This window comes from Marmota monax, unplaced genomic scaffold (assembly GCF_021218885.2).
Source record: "Marmota monax isolate L192 unplaced genomic scaffold, Marmota_monax_Labrador192_F-V1.1 WCK01_AAM20220418_F8-fsc00181, whole genome shotgun sequence".
Taxonomy (NCBI): Eukaryota; Metazoa; Chordata; class Mammalia; order Rodentia; family Sciuridae; genus Marmota; species Marmota monax.
In genome coordinates, this window is record NW_026694276.1 from 2,448,040 (window position 1) to 2,469,924 (window position 21,885).

Consider the following 21,885-nt stretch of genomic DNA (forward strand, 5'->3'; position numbering starts at 1 on the left):
GTAAGAGGCGCTGGGTTCAATCCGCAGCATCACATAAAAATAAATAAAAGTATTATGTCCCTCTACAACTAAAAAACAATTTTTAAAGTAATATTATTGTTAGGTGCAGGACAAGCTGAGTAAGTTGTCTGCAGGGCATGCCAAACAAAGTTAGCTGCAGGGTGACCTGGTCACTCCAACCCTCTGGCTCTTTATCACCTGTTTGCTTCAAGCCCAAACGCCCAAGCCCCCGCTCAAGGCTGAACACTCAGCCCCCTGCTCAAGGCCGAACACGTTACCCCCCTTGTGCCAACAAGGCAGCTTGCAGACCCAGAGACCTCATTAGATTTGGGCTATAAAAACTCCCTCCTGCCGGGCCCCTCTCTCTCTTGCTTTCTCTATCTCTTTTGCTCTCTCTTGCTTTCTCTGTCTCTCTCTTGCGCGGGCTTCCTCTCTCTCTCTTTCTCTCTTTTCTCCTCTGTTGCACTGCTGCAATAAAGATCTCTTGGTTACTCTGAGTGTTGTGGTCACTTTCCTTTCAATTATAAAGCTAATTCAGAGGGGGAATTTGAATTGAGGTGTGGTGGCACACTCTTGTAACCAGATATTTAGGAGACTGAGGCAGGAGGTTGGAAAGTTAGGTCAGCTTGAATGACTGAGCAAAATCCTGTCTCAAAAAATGATAGAGCATTTGCCTAGCATGTGTGAGACCCTCTATTTAATCCCAATTACTCCCCAGCCCTGTGACACACACACATGCACAAATTGTACCTGTCAAAGGTCATTTTTCACTAAGGGAGAAAATCTTAGCGCCTAGCTCCAAACAAAGCATGATGAGAGCCAAAATGATCTGGTTTATAGCCCATTTCTGCTGCTTATGGAGCTTATTATGATCCTGAGTAACTAAATCTGTTTCTCATCTGTAAAATGTAATTAATCAGCTTGCAGATTCTTAGGAAGATTAAATGAGTGATATGGGAAAAGCATTAGAGTACACACAATAGTTTAGCAAAAGTTAGTTATAATAAAAGTACTAATTGTTGTTTTGTTACTATTTAACTATGAATTGTTATCTAACTCTTCTTGACTCTTCCTATGGCTTTTGTGGCTGGAGACATAAAAACATACTTTTCTTCCTTTTTTTTCCTCTTGTGGTGCTGGGTTCAATTTCGATACATTCTAGGCAAGTGCTGTACCACTGAGCCACATGCCAAGGGGGGAAATCATGCCGTTTTGTAGTTGAAGACCCTCCTTACATTTCTATAATTTTCCACATGATAGTTATCTTCCCACCTCTATCCCCTAAAAATTTTAGGTCCCAAGATCATTTGTTTCCCCCTAATACTGGGAATTGAACTACTCAGGGGTATTTTACTACTGAGCCAGCTCTTTACATTTTTTATTTTGAGACAGGGTCTCACTAAGTTGCATAGAGCCTGGTTAAATTGCTGAGGCTGGCTTTGAACTTGTGATCCGCCTGCCTCAGCCTCCTAAGCCACTGGGATTACAGGTGTGCACCACCACTGAGACCCTACCTCTCAATATGTTTTTTAAAAAGACAAATTATATAAAGTCATCCTGGTCCTACACTGACTTAAGATAATAGCCCTGAATAGCATATTATTCACAGGACTGAGGGGTATTTGCACAAGACTCCTTCTTTGATAACAAAAAGATTGCCCTGATCAGAGACTGAAGAGCTCAATGGTCTCAAGGTCTGTGAAGTCAAGTTCCAGATAAAAATTGCGTGGTGTAGGGAAGGGTGACCAAAGTTGCCTTTAGGTCCTTCACATGTTATTTAATTTTTTATAATTATAAATTTTCATCTCCGTGAGTTTCAGTTGGACACTCATGAGTAAGATGTAGGCAATAGGGATTTAAAAATCGGATAAAATCCAACTGCCAATCTATAGTTAATAAGTGGTGTTGGTGTGGGACCCTCTGGAAACTGCCCCTTTAACTCCAATAAAAGCTGGGAAACAAAGCAGGAAACTGTCACTCTCCTCTCTAAGAGGACCCCCCTCACCCTTGAGGGTGCTTCCTTCTTTCTTCTTGCCCTTCTAATAAATTTTGCTACACTTTTACTATGTCTCATGTCTTACTTGGAATCTTCTCTCACAGTCACAAGAGCAATGAACATAATCCAACCACCAGGAACAATCTCAAGATTCTTGCCGTGAGAAATAAGCTACGCTCAGTCCATTAGATACATGCTTAGGAGAATTAGATTCACAAGTGAGCAAGGCATGAAGGCAGCCCCATATCCAGAATTAATCTCCTGACAATCCCCAGTACCAATAAATAAATAAATAAATAGATAGATAAAGTTGACCGAGAGATTAGGTATGGATAGCCTATAATAAAACACAATTTGCTTAAACTAACCTGAGTGAATTCTATTGTTTGCAAGTAAGAACCCTGACTGAACATTTCTAAGAAAACTTTTCCTGTTGCCTACCTTATTTCTGGGATCAGATCATCAATTTGGTGGTAAAGGGTCATGTTGACTTTTTTTTTTTCTGGTGTTGGTGATCAAACCCAGGAGGTTCCAAGGCTGGGATATGGCTCAGTGGTAAATATTTGCTTAGCACGTGTGGGGCTCTGGATTTGAACCCCAACACTATAGAAAAAACCCAGGTCCTCCCACATGCTAGGCAAGTTTTCTACCACTGTTTACCCTGATCCCAATATGTTTCTTATTGTCATTCTATAAAGAAACTGAGGTTCAAAGAAAAGTACTAAAAGGGAAAGCTTAATACTTCAGTGCTCCAATGTGCTTGTATATTTCCAATCATCTCTCTCATAATACTAGAGAAACAGCAGTACACACTCCTGTGAGCTCAAACATCTCCTCCACTATTATATGTGACTGAATGAGGAATGGAGGCTTATTCAAAATGGGCTAACTAGATTATTGCTCCCAAAAAATGGGACCTGGACACACCGAGTACATCTGCTGAGGTTGAGCCCTGTGCAGCTCTAGAGTTGAGGAAATCATTTGCTTAAAGCACTGGCATACTGTACTGGGAAAATGGAATTGTGATGGATGATTTTATTTTTTATTTTAACTTATCTGGACCAAGTTGCCCAAATATTTGGTCCAATATTAACCTGAAAAAAATCTGTGAAAGTATGTTTTGGATGAGATTAACATTTAAATCAGAAGAATTTGAGTAAAGCAAACTATCCTCCTTATATAATGTGGCTGGGCCTAATAAAATCAGTTGAAATCCTCAATAGAACAAATACTAATTCCTTCTTCACACTATCCCTCCTCCACCTGTGCCCACCTCCACCCAGCAAAAGAGAATTCTTCAGCTGACTGACTTTGGACTTGAGCTGTAACTCTCCCCTAAGCGGCCAGGCTGCCTATCTATCTTGCAGATTTTGAACTGTTTTGAATCTGTTTTTCATTGTTTGTTTGTTAGATGGTTGCTGGGGATTGAACCTAGGGTGCTTTACCCCTGAACTACAGTCCTTTTTATTTTGAAACAGGGACTCCATAAATTTTTATTTTTTAGTAATGGGGAATGAACCCAGGGGTGCTTAACCACTGAGCCAAACCCCCAACCCTTTTTGAGACAGGGTCTCCCAAGTTGCTCAGGACCTCACTAAATTGCTGAGGGCTTTGAACTTGTGATTCTCCTGCCTCAGTCTCCTAAAATGCTGGGATTACCATGTCTGGCTCCTTAAATCTTATTTCTAATTTATTTTAGGGAATTGGGCACAAGCCTAGGCATGGTGGAGCATGCCTGTAATCCCAAGGGCTCAGGAGGCTGAAGCAAGAGGATTGCAAGTTTGAGGTCAGTCTCAGGTAGGAGGCCCTTAGTTAGACCCTGTCTCAAAAACTAAAAAGGCTGGGTATGTAGTTCGGTGGAAAAATACCCTTGAGTTCAATCACAAGTACAAAAGAAAACAAATTGATTCAAGGAGCCAATTCTTTATAATAAAATCTCTCTCAGTATGTTTGAATGTGTGTATATATTAAAATATATAGCCAGGCATGATAGAATGCCAATAATCCTAGTGGCTTGGGAGGCTAAGGCAGAAGGATTGCAAGTTAAAAGCTAGTCTCAGCAATTTAGTGAGGCCTTAAGCAACTTAGCAAGACCCTGTCTCAAAACAAAAAATAAAAAGGGCTGGGGATGTGTTGCTCAGTGGTTAAGCACCTGTGGGTTCAATCCCTGGTACAAAAATATAAATATAAATACACACACACACACACACACACACATCCTGTTGATTCTATTTTTTGTTTGTTTTGGTGTTCTAGGGTTTCAACCCAGGGATGCTTTACCACTGAGCTATACATCTCCAGTTCTTTTTAGTTTTCATTTTGAAACAGGGCTTACTAAATGGCCAAGGTTGGCCTCCAATTTGCAACCCTCCTGTCTTAACCTCCCAAATAGCTGGGATTACAGGTGTGTGCCATTATGCCCAGCTTGTTTTTTCTGTTTTTATGGAGAATATTGACTAATAAATTCAGGATTGATTACAGTAATTGAGCTGTGTGGAAGCAGTTTTTCTCCAGATCTTGATCTTGGCAGTACCGATACAGTTTTTTTTTAGGGTGTCGATAAATTGCTAAGGCTGGCTTTGAAATTGTGGCCTCCATGTGCAAAGGCACGTGGCCAGAAATAGTTTAAAGGGCTGAAGTTTATACAATGTGTTTCAGAAAAACTTAAAAATTATGCTTATAAAATTACAATTACAGACATGTGTCACTACGCCTGGTTACCCCCACACCTTTAAAAAAATTTCTTATTTTGAACAGGGCAAGGTAGTATAAATTTGTAATACAGTAAAATTGGAGGCTTAGGTAGGAGGATTGCAAGTTAAAGGCTAGCCTCAGCAATTTAGGGAGGACTTAAGTAAGGTCTGGGGAGGAAGCCCAGCAAGATGGGAATTTGAAGTTTGCCTGGACAACATAGGCAACATAGACCCTATCTCAAAAAAACAAAAACAAGGCGGCTGTAGTGGTATAAGCTTATCATCCCAGAGGCTGGGGAGGTTGAGGCAGGAGGATCACAAGTTCAAAGTCAGCCTTAGCAACTTAGTGAGGCCCTAAGCAATTTAGCAAGACCCTGTCTCAAAAAAAATACAAAGGGATGAGAATGTGGCTCAGTGGTTAAGTGCCCCTGGGTTCAATCCCCAGTAACCCCCCCGCCAAAAAAAAAAAAAAAACCCAAACCAAAACAAAACAAAAACAATTCATATAGATTCAAAAGGAGAGTGAATAAATTTATGGATCTTAATCTGTCACAATCTTTCCTCTGGTCTAAAACTATTTACATTTTCCTTAAAAGCAAAAATATAATTACTCTTTCCCAAGATCGCCAAATGTCTCATCTTATTGTGAGCATCATGCCAAGCTAACATCAGGATAACTTTTTTTTTTTTTTTTTTAAAAGACAGGGTGGCCCAAGCTGGCTTCCAGTTCCTGGGCTCAAGTGATCCTCCTGCCTCAACCTCCCAAGCAGTTTAGGACTATAGGTGCACATCATGGTGCCTGGCTCAGGATAATTTTTTTTATTATTATTATTATACTGGGGGTTAAACCCAGGAATGCTTTACTACTGAGCTACATCCCCAACCCTTTTTATTTCATTTTTTAAAATTTAGAGACAGGATCTCACTAAGTTGCTAAGGCTGGCTTTCAACTTGCCAACCTCCTGCCTTAGCCTTCCCAGTCTCAATAAGTCACTGAGATTACAGAATTACAAGTATGCACCACTGTGCCTCGCTTCCTTTTTCCATTCAAACCAATACTCAATCCATAATACATGCTGTATACACCTATTTGCCAAACAGGTAATCTCATTTTTTATTTTTCACTGAATGAACAACAGTTACAACAATAACAAAAAACCTCTGTGCTTGGAATAAGTAAATTTCCAAACATTAAGGAGTAGCATCAGTACTTAAAATCAGTACATAAGTTTTATGTGACTTCAAACTCATGAAGATACAACTTTCTATCTCAGTGGAAATTATAATATGGTGGAAGATAAAATGAGTTATGATGACCAAAATTGGATGACAAAGGCTAAACTCAAGTACTGGTTGTTGGAAAGAACAGATGCATGTGACAGCTTGAAAAGATCAAGTTTGGTGATTGTCCAAATGTGGGAAGGGCAGAAGTGAATACAGCCAAGGAGTGAATACAGCCAAGGATGATTTTTAGGTTCTGGGATTGTCCAAATGTGGGAAGGGAAGAAGTGAATACAGCCAAGGATGAGGTCTGGGACTTGGCTCATAGCCTGGTAGGAGATCAGGAGAATGGTGAAATAGGCAAATTTGGAGGAAACGGGTCATAAGAATACAAGTTCATAAATGGGCCTTCTAGCCAATGAGGCAGAAACTCTAGATCCAGGAGTCCAGAATAGTTCATTTATTAACTTTAAAAATTTTCTTATGCAGGGTACAGTGCCACAGTCATATAAACTCAGGGACTTGGGAGGCTGAGGCATGAGGATTGAAAATTCAAAGCCAGCTTAAACAATTTAGCCAAGCGCTGAATAATTTAGTAAGACCCTATCTCAAAATAAAAAATGAAAACGGCTGGGGATGTAGCTCAGTGGTAAAGTACCCTGGGTTTAATCACAAGTACAGAAGGAAAAAAAATTGGCTCAACGAGCCAATTCCTTAGAATCTAATATGTAATGTGTGTGTATAAATATATAGCTGGGCGTGGCTATGTACTCCTATAATCCCTGGCATTGGAATTACAGGTGTATATCTACACCACATTTTGTTTATCCATTCATTCATTTACCGGCATTTCCACCTTTTAGCTACTGTGAATATTGCCACTGTGAACTTTGGTGTAGAAATATGTTTGTTCCCTTTTCAATTCTTTTTCAGTAGATACCCAGAAATGCATCCATCACTTACTTTTAGAGGTTTCATTTAAAAAATACCATGAGCAGGGCAATGTGGTGCATGCTTGGAATCCTAGGCACTCAGGAGACTGAGGCAGGAGGATCACAAATTCCAGGCCAGCCTCAACAACTTAACCAACCTAAGCAATTTAGTGAGACCCCGTCTAAAAAAAATGAAAAGGACCGGGATGTGGTTCAGTGCTAAAGAATCCCTGGGTTAAATCCCTAGTACCAGTAAATAAAACAACAACAAAAATCCTGTAGTAAGGAATTGTTCCTTTAACAGAGTATTTCAACTGCATTTCCCTAGGCCAACAGGAATCTCTCAAACTGTGATGTAACATCATCACTGCATCTGTGAAGCTTACCTTGAGTTACACTTTTTTTTTTTTTGAGTTATACACTATTTTTGTCCATAAGACTAGACTCCAAATTACCAAAGCCAAGATTTGTGTAATCCATCTTTGTGCTACCCCAAAACTGCTAGAATTTTTTTTTTTTTGCATACAGTAGGCATTACATGCCTGTGTTAGAAAATACAGTTTCAATGTCTTTTATGGTATGTAAATATACTATGCAAGCCCTCTACCACTGAGCTACATCCCTGGCCCATTATGGTATACGAATAGGCTATTAATTGAATAGTAAACACCAACTTTTGATTTCTAAAATAGGGGTAAGATTTCTTTCAAAGACACCGTCGCCCCCTTCCCCCACCCTCTTTAATCACCAACAGGTAAGTGCTGTACTTATTTATATAAGTGTTGAGTCTCTGAGAGAAAGGAGAAAACTATTAAAGTTTTCTGAGAGACCAGATATTCTTTCCACAATCTGTGTGTATGTGAAGTTGGGGTGGGTGGGCAGGAGTCGAGCTGGGAATTGAAAGAACATTTTTCTGAGTTCAGGTGTTTTCAGACCAACTTTACCAGCCTAGCAGTCGCTTAAGTCCCTCCTGCAAATAAATGTTCTGGGATCAGAGCGGCGGCTCTTTCAGACACTGGACGCCGGCAGGCTCGCGCTGAGCCCGGCTGCTCCGGTAGCCGCTTTCCATTGGCCAGGACCGTTTTCAGGTCTTTGGGGCGCACTGGGAACCTCGGACCGGGAACGCCACGGACGGAACAGCCACCCTTACTCCTGGCCTGAGGACGAGCTCCGCGCAGCGCCCTCTCCATCCACCAGTCACGGGACCCGGCGAAGGCGGATCACAGCTGCGCGAGCTCGGGATGCGGCGGGGTGGAGGTCGTAGTGCCCGGCAGGGTTCGGGTGAGGACCTTGAAAATAGCTTCGGGGCATGCGCCACTGCGGCCGTTAAAAAACCCCAAACCGACGCCTGGGAGTGAGGAGCAAGGAGGGATGGGGCAGGCGCACTGTGGGGCTTCGCATGCCGGGGCCGACGCTAAGAACCAGTACCGACGCCGAGAGCGCAAAACTTCGACGCGCGGCGCAGGTAAGAGGTGCGCAGGTGTGGCCGCAGGCGGGTAACGTCACGTAGCGAGGCTGCGCGTGCGCGGGCGTCGGGGACGGGGCCTGGAGTTAAATACGGCTGCGGCTCTGCTTAATCCGCTGCGTCCTCTGCTCTTTGCTTCTCTGCTTGGTGTGCTTCCTTCTCAAAGGTAACAGATGCTAGGACTGAGGTGCCACCAAGATAGAGCCTAGGCTCGCATGAACAGGGTTTCGTAATACGTGTCAGGGAATTATTAAAAGCTAGTTGTTGACATGGTGCCTAAATTTCGGGCTAAGTTCTAGTTTATGGGGACTAGTGCTATGGAGAGCCAGAAATTTAAATTCAAGTCCGGGAGTGAATTGGATCGATGTTGCAGTATCTTTTGACTTACTAAGGGCACTTTTTCCCTCTCGAAATTTCATTTAACGATGTTTGATAGAGTTATTGAAAGCAATTTGAATGAGATTGAGAATCTTAGCAGGGAAATAGGCAGAGGCAGAACTCAGGAGTTTGTTTCAGTGTGCATCAAATTAAACAAATAGCAGGAAAAGGAGAGAATGGGTATTATTGTACTTAGCTGAGTCTGATACTGTGAAGTTCAGATATCCTGACTTGTTTGCTAATGTCTGAAACGATATTTCTTGGGTAAATTCTGTGGGCTGCATAGCAACACATAGAGGAGAAAGCTCTCTCTTTACATCTGAGCCAGCTGTTTCCTATAGGTGGCTAAAAAAACAAGTGTTTTGGCTAGGGGCGTGGAGCATACCTGTAAGCCCAGCCACTCAGGAGGCTGAGTCAAGAGGGTAGGGAATCGCAAGTTCCAGGCTGGACTGGCAATTTAGCCAGGTCCGTCTCAAAAAACAACCAAAACCAAACCAAAACAAAAAAGGCTAGGGATGTAGTTCAGTGGTAGAGTACCCTTGGGTTAGAGTCCCAGTACTTCAAAAACAAATGAATAAATAAAAGTAAATATTTTGTATTTACAGTTGAATCGCTGCTGATTCTCAGATACAGAGCTTGAATGATATATCTGCATTTGTTCTCAACAAAATCTGGAAACAAGATGGAAGAAGAGAATGAACAGGTAGGTAAATGCCACCCTTCTTGCCTGCCTCTATTTCTCTTGGGAGTTATTACAGTGGTGTACTGTGAGGAAATTGCATGCAAAATCCATCACATTTAGGCTCTAGCATTTCCAGGAGTCTTAATTGAAACAAGGCTATATATTGATGAAATTTTCTACAGTTGTGCGTATAAAGTTAAGTGTTTTTGTCATCAGTTGGTACTTATTTAAACAAACTGTCTCAGCTGGGCACAGAGGTGCTAGCTACCCTGTTTAAGGATGAAAAATAAAAAGGACTAGGGATGTAGCTCAGTGATAAAGCTCCCTGTATTGAGGAAAAAGGGGTGGGGGAGGAAAACAAACCCAACACTGTCTCTAATGTAAATGAATGGATTGCCTGGAGATGTTTTGTTTTGGTACTAGGGATTGAACTCAGGGGTGCTTTACCACTGAGCTATATCCCTAGCCCTTTTTATTTGAGACAGGGTCTCACTCAATTGCTTAGGGCCTGAATAAATTGCTGTAGCTGGCCTCAGGCCCCAGAATTGCTGGGATTATAGGTTTGTGCTACCAGGTTTGGCTTGGCTAAATTACTTTTGCCACTCCTATCTTTAATTTTTACCAAAATTGTTTCTCCTCCCTAATCTTCTCCCAAGGATTTCATCTCCCCACTTTTGCCTGGTATTCTAAAGAGAAGCCCACCTAAATGGTTAAGATCTTAATATAGTAGCTATGGGCTCAAGTGATCCTTCTATCTCAGCCTCCCAAGTAGCTAGGTTTACAGGTTGTGCCACCATCCCTGCCTCCTATAAACATTTTAAAATTCGGGCCTTTTTAAAATACAAAAGTAATTCATAAATATTATAAACCTGGGTGTGGTGGCATATGCCTGTAATCCCAGTGACTTGAGAGGCTGAGGCAGGAGGATCAGGAATTCAAAGCCAGCCTCAGCAACTTAGTGAGACTTTGTCTCTAACTAAAAAATAAAAAGGGCTGGAGATGTGGCTCAGTGGTTAAGTACCCCTGGGTTCAATTGTTGATTAAAAAAAAAATAATAAAATAAATAAAAATTCACTTTTCTACTTCCTCCCTGGAATTAACCACTGTTCAATTTTGAGTATGTTATATCCTTGTTATGGGAGAAGAGGTGCCTCCAGACAAGGGTTCAAGGAGTTTCCAGAAGGGAGGGGAAATTCAGGACCAGTGGGTTTCTTGGCATATGAAGTAGAAAAGAATTTCAGCACAAGCCAGACAAAGGCTGTATTTAGGGGCTGGACTGAAGGTGCAGCTGCACAGTTTTGCACCTGAGTGTGTGTATTTTCCTCATTTTTCAAAGGCATGCCACTGAAGATTTACAACCATGCTTTCTGCATCTTAGTGGCTCTTGGGGGTTTCTTTTAAGATTCACTGTATCTTTTTTTTTTATCCTAAATCCCTATCTCACTTCTATTTCCCCACCCTAACGCGCATTGCCTTGGTGATGTAGCTAAATTTCTACCCTGAAAGTGGTTGGACCTAAGATGGCCGCCAGAGTGACTGATTATCTTAGATACCCTCTAACTTCATCATAATACCATCTGCATGTGCTGGAGATGTAGTTCAGTGGGAGAGCACTTGCCTAGCATGTCCCTGAGTTTTATCCCCAGTACTGCAAAAACAAAAATACCATCTGCACGTTAAATGACACCTCCTCCCCCCAGTGCCATTGTTTACAGTTACCATAAAGATGACTGAAAAGGATGTAAGGGGTGGGGGGGGGAAGGGATGCCACTTGAATGCTCTGAAAATCTCCTCCCTCTTACCAACCTGTCCTTTCTCCATCACCTGTAGATTTTATACAGCAGATTCTGTTTGAGGAGATTTGAGATAAGGCCCAAGAAAGGGTTTTTTTTAAAAAACTATTTATAGTAGTGGGGATTGAATCCAGGGCCTTTCACACACCAAAGCAAATACTGTTCCACTAAGCTACACCCCCAATCCTTTTCCTTTTGAGACAGTGTCTCCTAAATTGCCCAGACTGGCTCTGAACTTTTGATCCTTCTGCTAAGGCCTCCTGAGTAGCTGGATTACAGATTTGAGGAACCTTGCCCTGCTAAGGATTTGCATTTTTATTGTTTCCATGCCACTTTTTGGCGGTGTGGGGGAACAGACCATACTTGTAGTACTTAGGCTTTAGATTCCTGTTGTCCAATCTGTATATCTGATACACGGCAAGTGTATCATATATACACTTATCATATATAGTGCAACTGAGGAAGGAACTGAAATTATCTTTAAAAAATGAGTATTTGGGGCTAGGGCTGTAGCTCACTGGTAGAGCTCTTGCTAGCTAGCATGTGTGTGGTCCCTGTGTTGTGGTGCAGGGCATGGAACCAAGGTCTCACATGTGCTAGGCAAGTCCTACCACCAAACTAAGTTCCCAGCCCTGCTTGTATTTTATTTGGACAGTATTACTCTAGATATTAAGAGCCTTTTTGTCTAATGCTTTGTGATATTGGTATATAGGAACAGCAGTAAAAGCTTTCACTGATTAATCTTACAAATTCTGTTTTTTTTCCCGTTGGGGTCTGTTAAAGAAAAAGATTATTTAGGACTCTTGCACATTGCTGACAGGGCTTAACTATGAATAAGTACAGCAAAGGCAGCTGGAAATATGTATCTAAGGAGTAGAGTGTGAGAGAGTAGGGTAGTGGGTGGAAAATTAAGAGGATTCATCAGGATGGGGTAGGTGACAGGGTTCTTGCTAAACAGACTTGAAAGGATTCCTGCTGAGGGCAGACCAGGGTCTTAGATATACATTAAGGATGAGGGATGAAGAACTTGATTGTGGGCTGGGGTTATGGCTCAGCGGTAGAGCGCTTGCCTAGCACATGTGGGGTGCTGGGTTTGATCCTCAGCACCACATAAAAATAAAGGTATTGTGTCCAACTAAAACAAAATATTTAAAAAAAATTTGATTGTGAGGGTGATTAGATATCCAGTGGGTGAGATTTTCTTTTAACTGATTTAGCAGAATTCTTACTAAAACTGGGCTATGCAGGCTAAAGATTGAACTGGGACTAAGGTCAAAGTCTGGTAGAGAAGTAGTCATTGAGGAACCTGAGAGAGGTTACTGGAGAGTCTTAACAAACATTTTCTAGTCTTCTAATTAGACCACGGGCTTTGGCAGTTGACTCCATAAAGGCCCTCTGTTTAGGAGGCTTCTAATTGTTTTTATTAAATGTATCATTTAGTAATGCTCCCTTCAGCTGAAACTAAGCTAGGGGAAGGACCTAGCCTGATTCTCACCTGCTAAAATGCAATGATGACTCGTGTATTCTCCATAATGATAGTTCTCCCTGGATTTAATTTCTGAAGTCATGCATGATTAAGAACTCTTCTTTTTTATTTAAAAACTTTCAGTGCAATAGTGCGATTGATGGTAATTTTGAAGAAGTTTGTCCTGAGAAAGTAATTAAGTTTAAACCTCCACTATACAAACAACGATACCAGTTTGTTAGAGATTTTGTGGATCAACATAAACCCAAGAAGGTAGGTATCTTTTTGCCTACATATAACTATTACGACTGTCCTATTATATTGTCAAATACACTAGTAAGGAAAGACTTTTTAAATTTAATTTTTTATTTTTGTAAGAAAAAGGTGTTGCTGCATTGCCCAGGCTTATTTTAAACTTGTATGCTTAAATGATTCTCCTGCTGCAGCCTCCCCAAAATTGAGATTACAGTTGAGCCCAGACATCCCCCCCACTTTTTTTTTTTCTCTTGCAGTACTGGGATTTCACCCAGGGGTACTCTATCATTGAGTTAAACCTCAGCCCTTTTCATTTATTTTGAGGCAAGTCTCACTAATTTGCCCAGTTTGTCCTCAAATATTGAGCCTGTCTCGGCTTCCCCAGTATCTGGGATTAGAGATGTGCATCACCACATCTGCTAGGAGATCTTTTTCAGAAGGATTTTTGCAGTGGGGAAAATACCTTGACTCGAAGATGCAGTATCTGAGTTAAGCAAAAGTTTTTTTTTTTTTTTTTTCTTTATAGGAAAGAGTCAAGAAAGTTACAAAGTGGGAAAGTAACTAGTAGTAAGAAAGGATAGTAAGGTGTGTGTGTGACTCAGTGGTAGGGCGCTGGCCTAGCACATATAATGCCCTGGGTTCTATCCCTTAAAAAAATAGCAAAAACAAATAAAGAAAATTTACTCTAACCGGGTTGATTATGGGGAGGAATTATAGGAAGATTTTTTATTTTTATTTTTTAGAGAGAGAGAGAGGAGAGAGAGAGAATTTTAATATTTATTTTTTAGTTTTTGGCAGATACAACATCTTTGTATGTGGTGCTGAGGATCGAACCAGGGCTGCTTGAGCCACATCCCCAGCCCCCCCTTTTTTTTTTTTTTTGGTACTAGGGATGTTTGAACCCAGGGGTACTTAACATAATACTGAGCCACATCCTCAGCCCTTTTTATTTTTTGAGACAGTGTCTTGCTAAGTTGCCAAGGCTGGCTTTGAATTTGCCATCCTCCTGCCTTAGCCTCCCAAGCCACAGGGATTACAGGTATGCGCCACTGCACTGGGTGAAAAATCTTGATTTTTGCAGTTGAAAGTGATCTAATTGTTTCCATATTTCTAAAGTGCTTAGTTAGAACATCAGGCAAACTGATATTATGTTCATAAGTACTGTGGTTCTTTTAAATTAGATAATAGTAAGTGAGCCTTGATGGTGTATGCCTTTAGCCCCAGTCACTGGAGGCTGACACAGGAGGATTGCTTGAGTCCAGGATTTCAGTGGCAGCTGGGCAACACAGCCAGACTCTGACTCAATTTTTTTTTTTTTTTTTTTAAACAAATTGGATGATAATAGGTCTGCTCATCAACCTCAGGGGAAAGTCATGATTTCAGAACATATATACTTGTTGCCATCTGTTAGAGTCTGTAAACAAGTCAAAATAACACCTGGCATTTTGCCAGGGGAATGTTGGAGTTCATAAACAAGTCTGGATGGTGCCTGGCAAAATGCCAGAGGGAGTGGTTTGAGAAGTAACAAAAGCTAGCCATTAAGTGTGGAGATTCCTTATTGGTTGACTGATGTATCTAGTTTATGCTAATTAGATAAGCTGTGTGGAATGTATAAATACTGCTCCTGTCCTGCAATAAACGGCTCCCACTCCTGCTGTATCAACGTACACAAGTTATTCGTCACCCCCCTGATTATTCTGCTGCAGCCGTACTCCGGCAGCCATCCTAATGGGTTTGATGCTCTGGCTGTGGACTAGTTAATGGTAAAGTGAATTTCTTGAAGAAAGTTTTTTTTTTTTTCCCCTTGATGTTGAAAACAGTTAAGATTCCTTACACTGTAGCTGTTTCTGCACATGTGCACAAAGGTGCAGGTTTTATTTATGTCTTTGTAGCCATGTAGGCACATGCATTCAATTGAAGCATCTGAAATGTCAACTCAAGAGTTCATTATGGGATATCATATGGTTTGTGATTGTTATTTCAAATAAACTATTCAGAAATGAATGAAACCAAGTTTTAGAGAGCTCAGTCTGCTGAAGTGTGATACTAAGAATATTTGACTCCCAAGTTCTGATTCTGAATGGGAAAACTGAGTATATATCTAATCTTTCTGCCTTTCTCATTAGTCAAATACTTATTTGTGGTAGGGGCTGTGGCTCAGTGGAAGTAGTACTTGCTTAGTTAGCATGATTGAGCCATGGGTTTGAACCAGAGCACCACAAAACAAATAACTGGAATACTTCTTTGTCTACAGGCTTATGAAATTCAAATTATTATTATTTTTTTTGTCAATGTTATTCTTTCCCCTTTACTCCTCACCCCTGTACTAGGGATTGAACCCAAGGGTGCTTTACCACTGAGCTACATCCCCATCCCTTTTTATTTTTTTTAAGACAAGATCTTGCTAAGTTGCTAAGGCTGGCCTCAAATTTAGGATCCTCCTGCCTCCTAAGTTGGTGGGAATAATAGGCATGTGCCACCATACCTGTCTTGGTGAATACTATTTTATAAAAAAAAAAAAAGGTCCTGCATAATAGTTTCATTGTGGTTTTATTACTGACACACAATCCCCCACTCCGTTTTTTTTTTTTTTTTTTTTTTTTTTTTTTTTTTTAAGATAGAGTGAGGGGGGAGAGAGAGAGAGAGAACTTTCAACATCCATTTTTTAGTTTTCGGCGGACACAACATCTTTGTTTTGTATGTGGTGCTGAGGATCGAACCCGGGCCGCACGCATGCCAGGAGAGCGCGCCACCGCTTGAGCCACATCCCCAGCCCCGTTTTTTTTTTTTTTTTTTGTGTTGTTGTTTTTCATACTTTTTCTGGTTACAAATGTCTTTGAAATAACATTCTGTCTCATCTACAGGTTGCAGACCTGGGATGTGGTGACACAGAGCTCCTAAGGCTGCTAAAAATCTACCCATGTATTCAACGGCTTGTTGGAGTAGATATCGATAAGGAAAAATTGCAGTCAAATGGGTAATACTTAGTGTTAGATTTGAATATGGTTCATCCCCCGGAGTTTCATATGGTGGTGCTAAAGTGAAACAGCCATGAAGAAGTGGGGCCGAGTGGAACTCACTTAGGTTCTGGGGGCTCTGTTCTCATGAATGAATTAATGTCTGCCTGCCTCCCTCTAGGAAAGAGGGCTGTCTCTCATGATTGGATTTAGTTCTGAGGTTGGGTTATGAGGCCATTCCTTGTACTTGGCACCTTTATGCTACCATTTCCTTTTTCATTTTTCCTATATTTATGTTAGATATTCACAGATTATTTTGAGAACGTTTTTCTTCTAAAGAACAAAAAACTGAAAAGTCACTGATCCAAAATGAACCAGAAGACCAAAAATATTAAGAGAACAATATCAAATATTCAAAATCTTTTTTTTTTTTTTTTTAAAGAGGGAGAATTTTTTAATATTTATTTTTTAGTTTTCGGCGGACACAACATCTTTGTATGTGGTGCTGAGGATTGAACCCGGGCCGCACGCATGCCAGGCGAGCGCGCTACTGCTTAAGCCACATCCCCAGCCCTTCAAAATCTTATTCTTTTTTTTTGGGGGGGGGGGGGTGGGTTACTGGTGATTGAACCCAGGTTGCTTTACCACTGAACCACATCCCAACTCCTTTTTATTTTGAGATAGGGTCTTGCTAAGTTGCTGAGGCTGGCCTTGAACGTGGCATTCTCCTGCCTTAGACTTCTGGGTCATAGGGATTACAGGTATGTGCCATCCTGCCTAGCCAAAATCTTGTTCTCATTGCCCAGTAATTCCCCAAAATGAGAGCAAATTGCCCTATGACCCAGTGTTTGCTACATCAAGACAGGAGAATGGACTGAGTCAAACTTAGATTAATGTAGGTAGAAGAATAAGGATTTGAGTTCTCTCTCTGAAGAGAACTTTTTTTTTTTTTTTTTTTTTTAAATATGGTGCTAGGAATGGAACCCAGAGCAAGCACTCTACCACTGAGCTATAGGCTCAGACCAAGAGTTTCTAAATGGATTGTGTTCAGAACGTTTCTTATGTGACAATTCTTTTGCAGGCATCAGTTGTCTCCCTATTTGGGGGAGTTTGTAAAGCCCCGAGATCTGGATTTGACTGTTATCTTGTATCATGGCTCTGTTGTGGAGAGAGATTCTCGTTTGCTTGGATTTGACTTGATAACATGCATTGAATTGTAAGTTTTAAACTGTTAATTCATTGTTTTTTTTTTTTTTAATAAAAAGTATGAAAACCAGGTATGGTGGTGCTTGCCTGTAATTTCAGCCAATTAAGAGGTTGAGGTAGGAAGATCACAAGTTCTAGGTCAGCCTGTACAACTTAATGAGATCCTATCCCAAAATTAAAAAAAAAAAAAAGGTTGGAGATGTGGTAGAATGTCATTTAGTTCAATCCTCAGTATCAAAAAAAAAAAAAAGAAAAAAAAAAGAACTAGGCTCTTGGTGTTTTCTTTTTTCAGTACTGGGAATTGAACCCAGGGGCACTTTGCCACTGAGCTACAGCCCCAGTTCTTTTTATTATTTTGAGACAGGGTCTCACTAAGTTGCCCAGGCTGGCCTCAAACTTGTAATACACCTGCCTCAGCCTCCTGAGCTTTTGGGATTATGGACTTGTGCCACCATTTCCGGTTGGTGTTTTACATATTTAGGCTTTATATTTGTAAAGAAAAATGTTCATCAGTTGGGAATATCTTTTTACTCTCCTTTGGCATTTTACTTGGGAATTCTAAAAGTGCAGAAAAGTTCCCAAAAAATAGAGTGCCAAGAATACCCACATACCCTTTATCTAGATTCACCTGTGAATGTTTTACTCCTTTTGTTTGCAATTTTACTTGTGTATTCTCCCCACCTATCCAGTTTTTATGGAACTAATTAAGGGTAGGTTTTACACATCATGGCCCTTTGCTCTTGTAAACACTCAGTTTGTATTTCTAAGACATGGGGTTATATGTAACTAGCCTTCTTTTTTTTTTTTTTTTTTTTGGTACTAGGATGGAACCCAGGGGCGCTTTACCACTGAGCCACATCCTAGCCCTTTTTATTTTTTATTTTGAGACAGGGTCTCACTAAACTGCCGAGGCTGACCTTGAACTTGTGATCCTCTTCCCTCAGCCTTCTGAGCTGTTGGGATTACAGGTGTGCACCACTGGGTCTGGCCCTGCCCTTTATTCCTGAAGAATACATGTGAATTATTTTGTAGAAGAATATCCCTCAATCTGGGCTTATCTATTATTTCATTTGATTTGGGGTAGGCTGTTTTTGAGGGGAAGGGCTGGGGATTGGATTTAGGGCTTTGTGCTAAACAAATGCTCTACCATTGAGTGCCACTCCCAGCCTTAGGGTATCCATTTTTGGCACTACCAAGAAGTGATGTGTATTTATACGGGGAAGGTACAAACTCAGATAACATGTTTTTAGGAGTATGATAGAGTCCCGTAGAGCACAGCAGAGGACCTTGGTTAAGGGAACACTATGGGTAGAGTTGTGGGTAGGGAAAGATTAGAATATGTGAATCTTGTTTTGTTCTTGTGTCATAGCATTGTTGCATAGTTGAAGAATAGAGAAATTGATTTTCCAGATGGTCACTGTTTTTACTAAATCAATTTGGGAAACATTTGTCAGTGAAGCTACTTTAATTATCTTTCCCATTAACCATTTTAGAATAGAACATTTGGATTCAGATGATCTGGCTAGATTTCCCGAAGTGGTATTTGGGTACCTGTCTCCAGCCATGATTGTCATCAGCACACCAAACTCTGAATTCAACCCGCTGTTTCCCACGGTGACCCTAAGAGATGCTGATCATAAATTTGAGTGGAACAGAATGGAGTTTCAGACCTGGTAAGTTCAGAAGGTTTCTGTTGTTTTTGTTGTTTTTTTAAATCGGTTTTTAAAGTCCTAGGCAGTAAACCCTGATAGCTCTCTCTTACCTAAATTGTTTCTATTTTCTTTGGTACTAGGGATTGAACCCAGGGACGCTTAACCACTGTGATATATCCCCAGCTCTTTTTATTTTTTATTTTGAGACAAGGTCTTACTAAGTTGCTTAGGACCTTGCTGAGGCTGGCTTTGAACTTGTGATCCTCCTGTCTCAGCCTCCCAAGCCTTTGGGATTATAGGCGTGTGCCACTGCATTTGGCTTTTCCATATTTTTTAAAAAATTTTTTTTTAGTTGTAGATGGACACAATACCTTTATTTATTTGTTTTTTATGTGGTGCTGGGGATGTATCATAGTACCTCATGCATGCCAGGCAAGCACTGTATCACTGAGCCACAACCCCACCTCTGGCTTGTCCATATTTTTGTGGTAACTTGGAAACTGGCCCTATGTTGGCTGCTCCTGTGTCATAGAAATCAAACAAACCTTTTGTGGCATTGTGTGGTACTGTGAGGATGTATAACAAAGTATTTTGATTCATTATATTTATCTATAAAACTATTAACTAGAATTTACTTAGCAATAATCTAATTATTTAGCAATAACTTTGTTTAGTAAAATGATTTCTATTATTTTGATTTCAGGGCCTTACAAGTGGCAAATCGTTATCATTACTCTGTGGAGTTTACTGGCGTAGGGGAACCACCAGCTGGAGCTGAGCATGTTGGCTATTGTACCCAGATAGGTGTCTTCCAGAAAAATAGTGGGAAGGTAACAGAATTGTGCTTTCCAGAGCAGCATGATCAACATGTTTATGAAACTGTGAGTATTTGTGAGGTAGCTGTCAGGGCAGAAGTACATTAATACAAGTTCGAGGTCAACCTCAGCAACTTAGTGAGACCCTGTCTCAAAATAAACAGGGCTGGAGATGTAGCTCAGTGGTAAAGTACCCCTGGGTTCAACCCCTAGTACTCCCAGCCCCCCCAAAAAGATGTTGAACTTTGTTTTTGTTTTTGATAAGTGTCCCCAAAGTAAAGATAAGTGTACATGATCTTATTTTTTCCTGGTACTGAGGATAGAACCCAGAGCCTTGCACATGCCAGGCGAGTGCTTTATCAGGGAGTTATATTCCCAGCCCTTATGACTTATTTTGAGGCTCATAGGAAGGTCCTTTAGGACTCTCGAATGCTAGTAGAGTTAGTCTAAGGCATCCTTTGGGCTTGTCTGGCCTCTTGGTCTTTCTCAAGGTATAATACAGAGAACAATCTTCTGCTGGGGTCTTGTTAGAGTACTTCAAAAGCCTTCTTCGTGAGCTCTCAGGATTATCAGCAGTAAAGAGAAAGCCAGCAGTAGCTTCTTTCCAGTCAGGAAATGACTATTAGAACTGAGCTTCCAATAGCTATGTATGGTGATAACAAGCCTGTGATGCCAGCAATTTAGGAGGCTGAGATAGGAGAACTGCAAGGTTGAGGCCAGCCCAGGCAACTTAGGGATACACTGTCTCAAAATCAAACAAAAAGGCTGGGAATGAAGTTTAGTGGTAGAATGTTCCTGGGTGTAACCCTGGTGTTGCACAAAACAACAAAAACAGGCTCTGGGCTGTGTAGCTCAGTGGTGGAGTGCTTGCCTTACTTGTGCAAAGCCCTGGGTTCCCTTGCCAGCACACACATGCACACGAAATATAGTTGATCTTCCCAGAGAAACACATTTTTTCCCCTTAACTGAACCCTTTCTTTTTTTTAAATTATTTTTTTAAAGTCAGGGTCTTGTCCTGCCCAGCATGGCCTCAATCTCCTCTTGCTTCCCAAGTGGCCGATACTCTAGGCATGTGCCACCATGCCCAATTTGAACTGTTTTTTTTCTTTCACCCTTTTCCTTGTAATACTAAGTAGAAATATTGGGTTAGTATGAATTGGTAAGACCTGGCTAGGGGACAGCTGATTATCAGAATTGAAAGTAAACAAGATAGTTAATATCAGTATGTAAGTTAGTTTGACTCCCTTTATAATTGAATCATTACAATGAGGATTTGACATACACCCCATATGTATATATAATTAATTCTCATGTGACAAGAATTACTGATGGCTTTGGAAAGTTTTCCTACATTCTGTCTTCTTCTGTTCAGGTTTATAAGACCTCGTACCCGAGTTTACAGCAGGAGAAGATGCTCAAATTTGTATTGGTTGGGGAAGTGTTGATACTAGTGGAACGGCTGAGATTGAGACAGCAGCGAATGCTGCGAGAACAGAAGGACTTGTGCAATGACCCAGACAACACTGACTCTTCTGGTCCGCCCCAAGTACTGTTGGGAGCAGTCTTCACAGAGGCTGAAGAAGCCAGGATAGAGAATTCTCCAAAACCCTTCTGTGAAGGAGATAAGTTTTTCGTACCCCTGCAAAGACTCCTTGCTTATCCCAAAGTGCACCGCTTACGTGTGACTGAGGAGAGGATGAGGTCACTCATCGCAGACTCAGTGCAGCTGAGCAGTGATGGTTCTGCAGTCATGGACGACCTGTATAAATCTTGGGATTATCAGTTTGAAGATTATTGAGCCATCTGCATTTCCTGAAGTTCAAGGACTCCATGATAGTTTGGCTTACTTAGAATTTAAACTTTGTATTGTCATAATTCAAGTAACATTTTAAAAGTTTTAACACAAGACACTCCTAAACTGGTGGACAGATACGCCTGACTGCACTTTACCTGAGAAAGGTTTTAGGGTTTAACTAAATGCAGTGTGTTTTCCTTTATAAGTTGGAATTTTTCTTTGTGTTCTCAAGAATGAAGAAATTGGATATGGTGATGTATTAATTTTGAACTCACCCTTTTTTTGGTGTTAGAGCCATGTGTTGAAGTAGCATTAAAATTTTTTAAAGTGATCAAATACACTGTTTAAAATCTATTCCCAGGGGTTATGAGTTGCTTTAAAATGTTTCTAGGATTATTTGGGCCAAATTTTTACCTATTATACTTGGCTAAAATGTCATACAAAAAAAGAATGCAGATGTTTGAAGGGTGCAGAAGTCTCTTCATGATGTCACCACTGTCCATCACTTCATCATGAGGAACCGGTGGTTTAATGAGTTTTTCTGTCCTTTTTTGGCATAGGAATCTAATGGTAAGTCAAG

At 40.8% G+C, this 21,885-nt stretch overlaps 1 protein-coding gene across 4 annotated transcripts; it reads left to right on the forward strand.

Moving 5' to 3' along the window:
* The first annotated feature begins 7,996 nt into the window (after positions 1-7,996).
* Positions 7,997-21,641, forward strand: Henmt1 (HEN methyltransferase 1). 4 transcript variants are annotated; one of them, XM_046467291.2, is made up of 8 exons: positions 7,997-8,307; positions 9,291-9,388; positions 12,770-12,898; positions 15,745-15,857; positions 16,919-17,053; positions 18,537-18,716; positions 19,399-19,576; positions 20,883-21,641. In XM_046467291.2, the coding sequence occupies exons 2-8, from the start codon at positions 9,326-9,328 to the stop codon at positions 21,306-21,308; spliced, it is 1,224 nt and encodes a 407-aa protein (XP_046323247.1). In that variant the 5' UTR covers positions 7,997-8,307; positions 9,291-9,325; the 3' UTR covers positions 21,309-21,641. The 4 variants fall into 4 exon arrangements, with proteins under 4 accessions (XP_046323247.1, XP_046323246.1, XP_058442307.1 ...); XM_046467290.1 differs by lacking the exon at positions 7,997-8,307 and adding an exon at positions 8,369-8,473; XM_058586324.1 differs by lacking the exon at positions 7,997-8,307 and adding an exon at positions 8,369-8,473 and having other exon boundaries at positions 19,399-19,525.
* Positions 21,642-21,885: the final 244 nt, after the last annotated feature.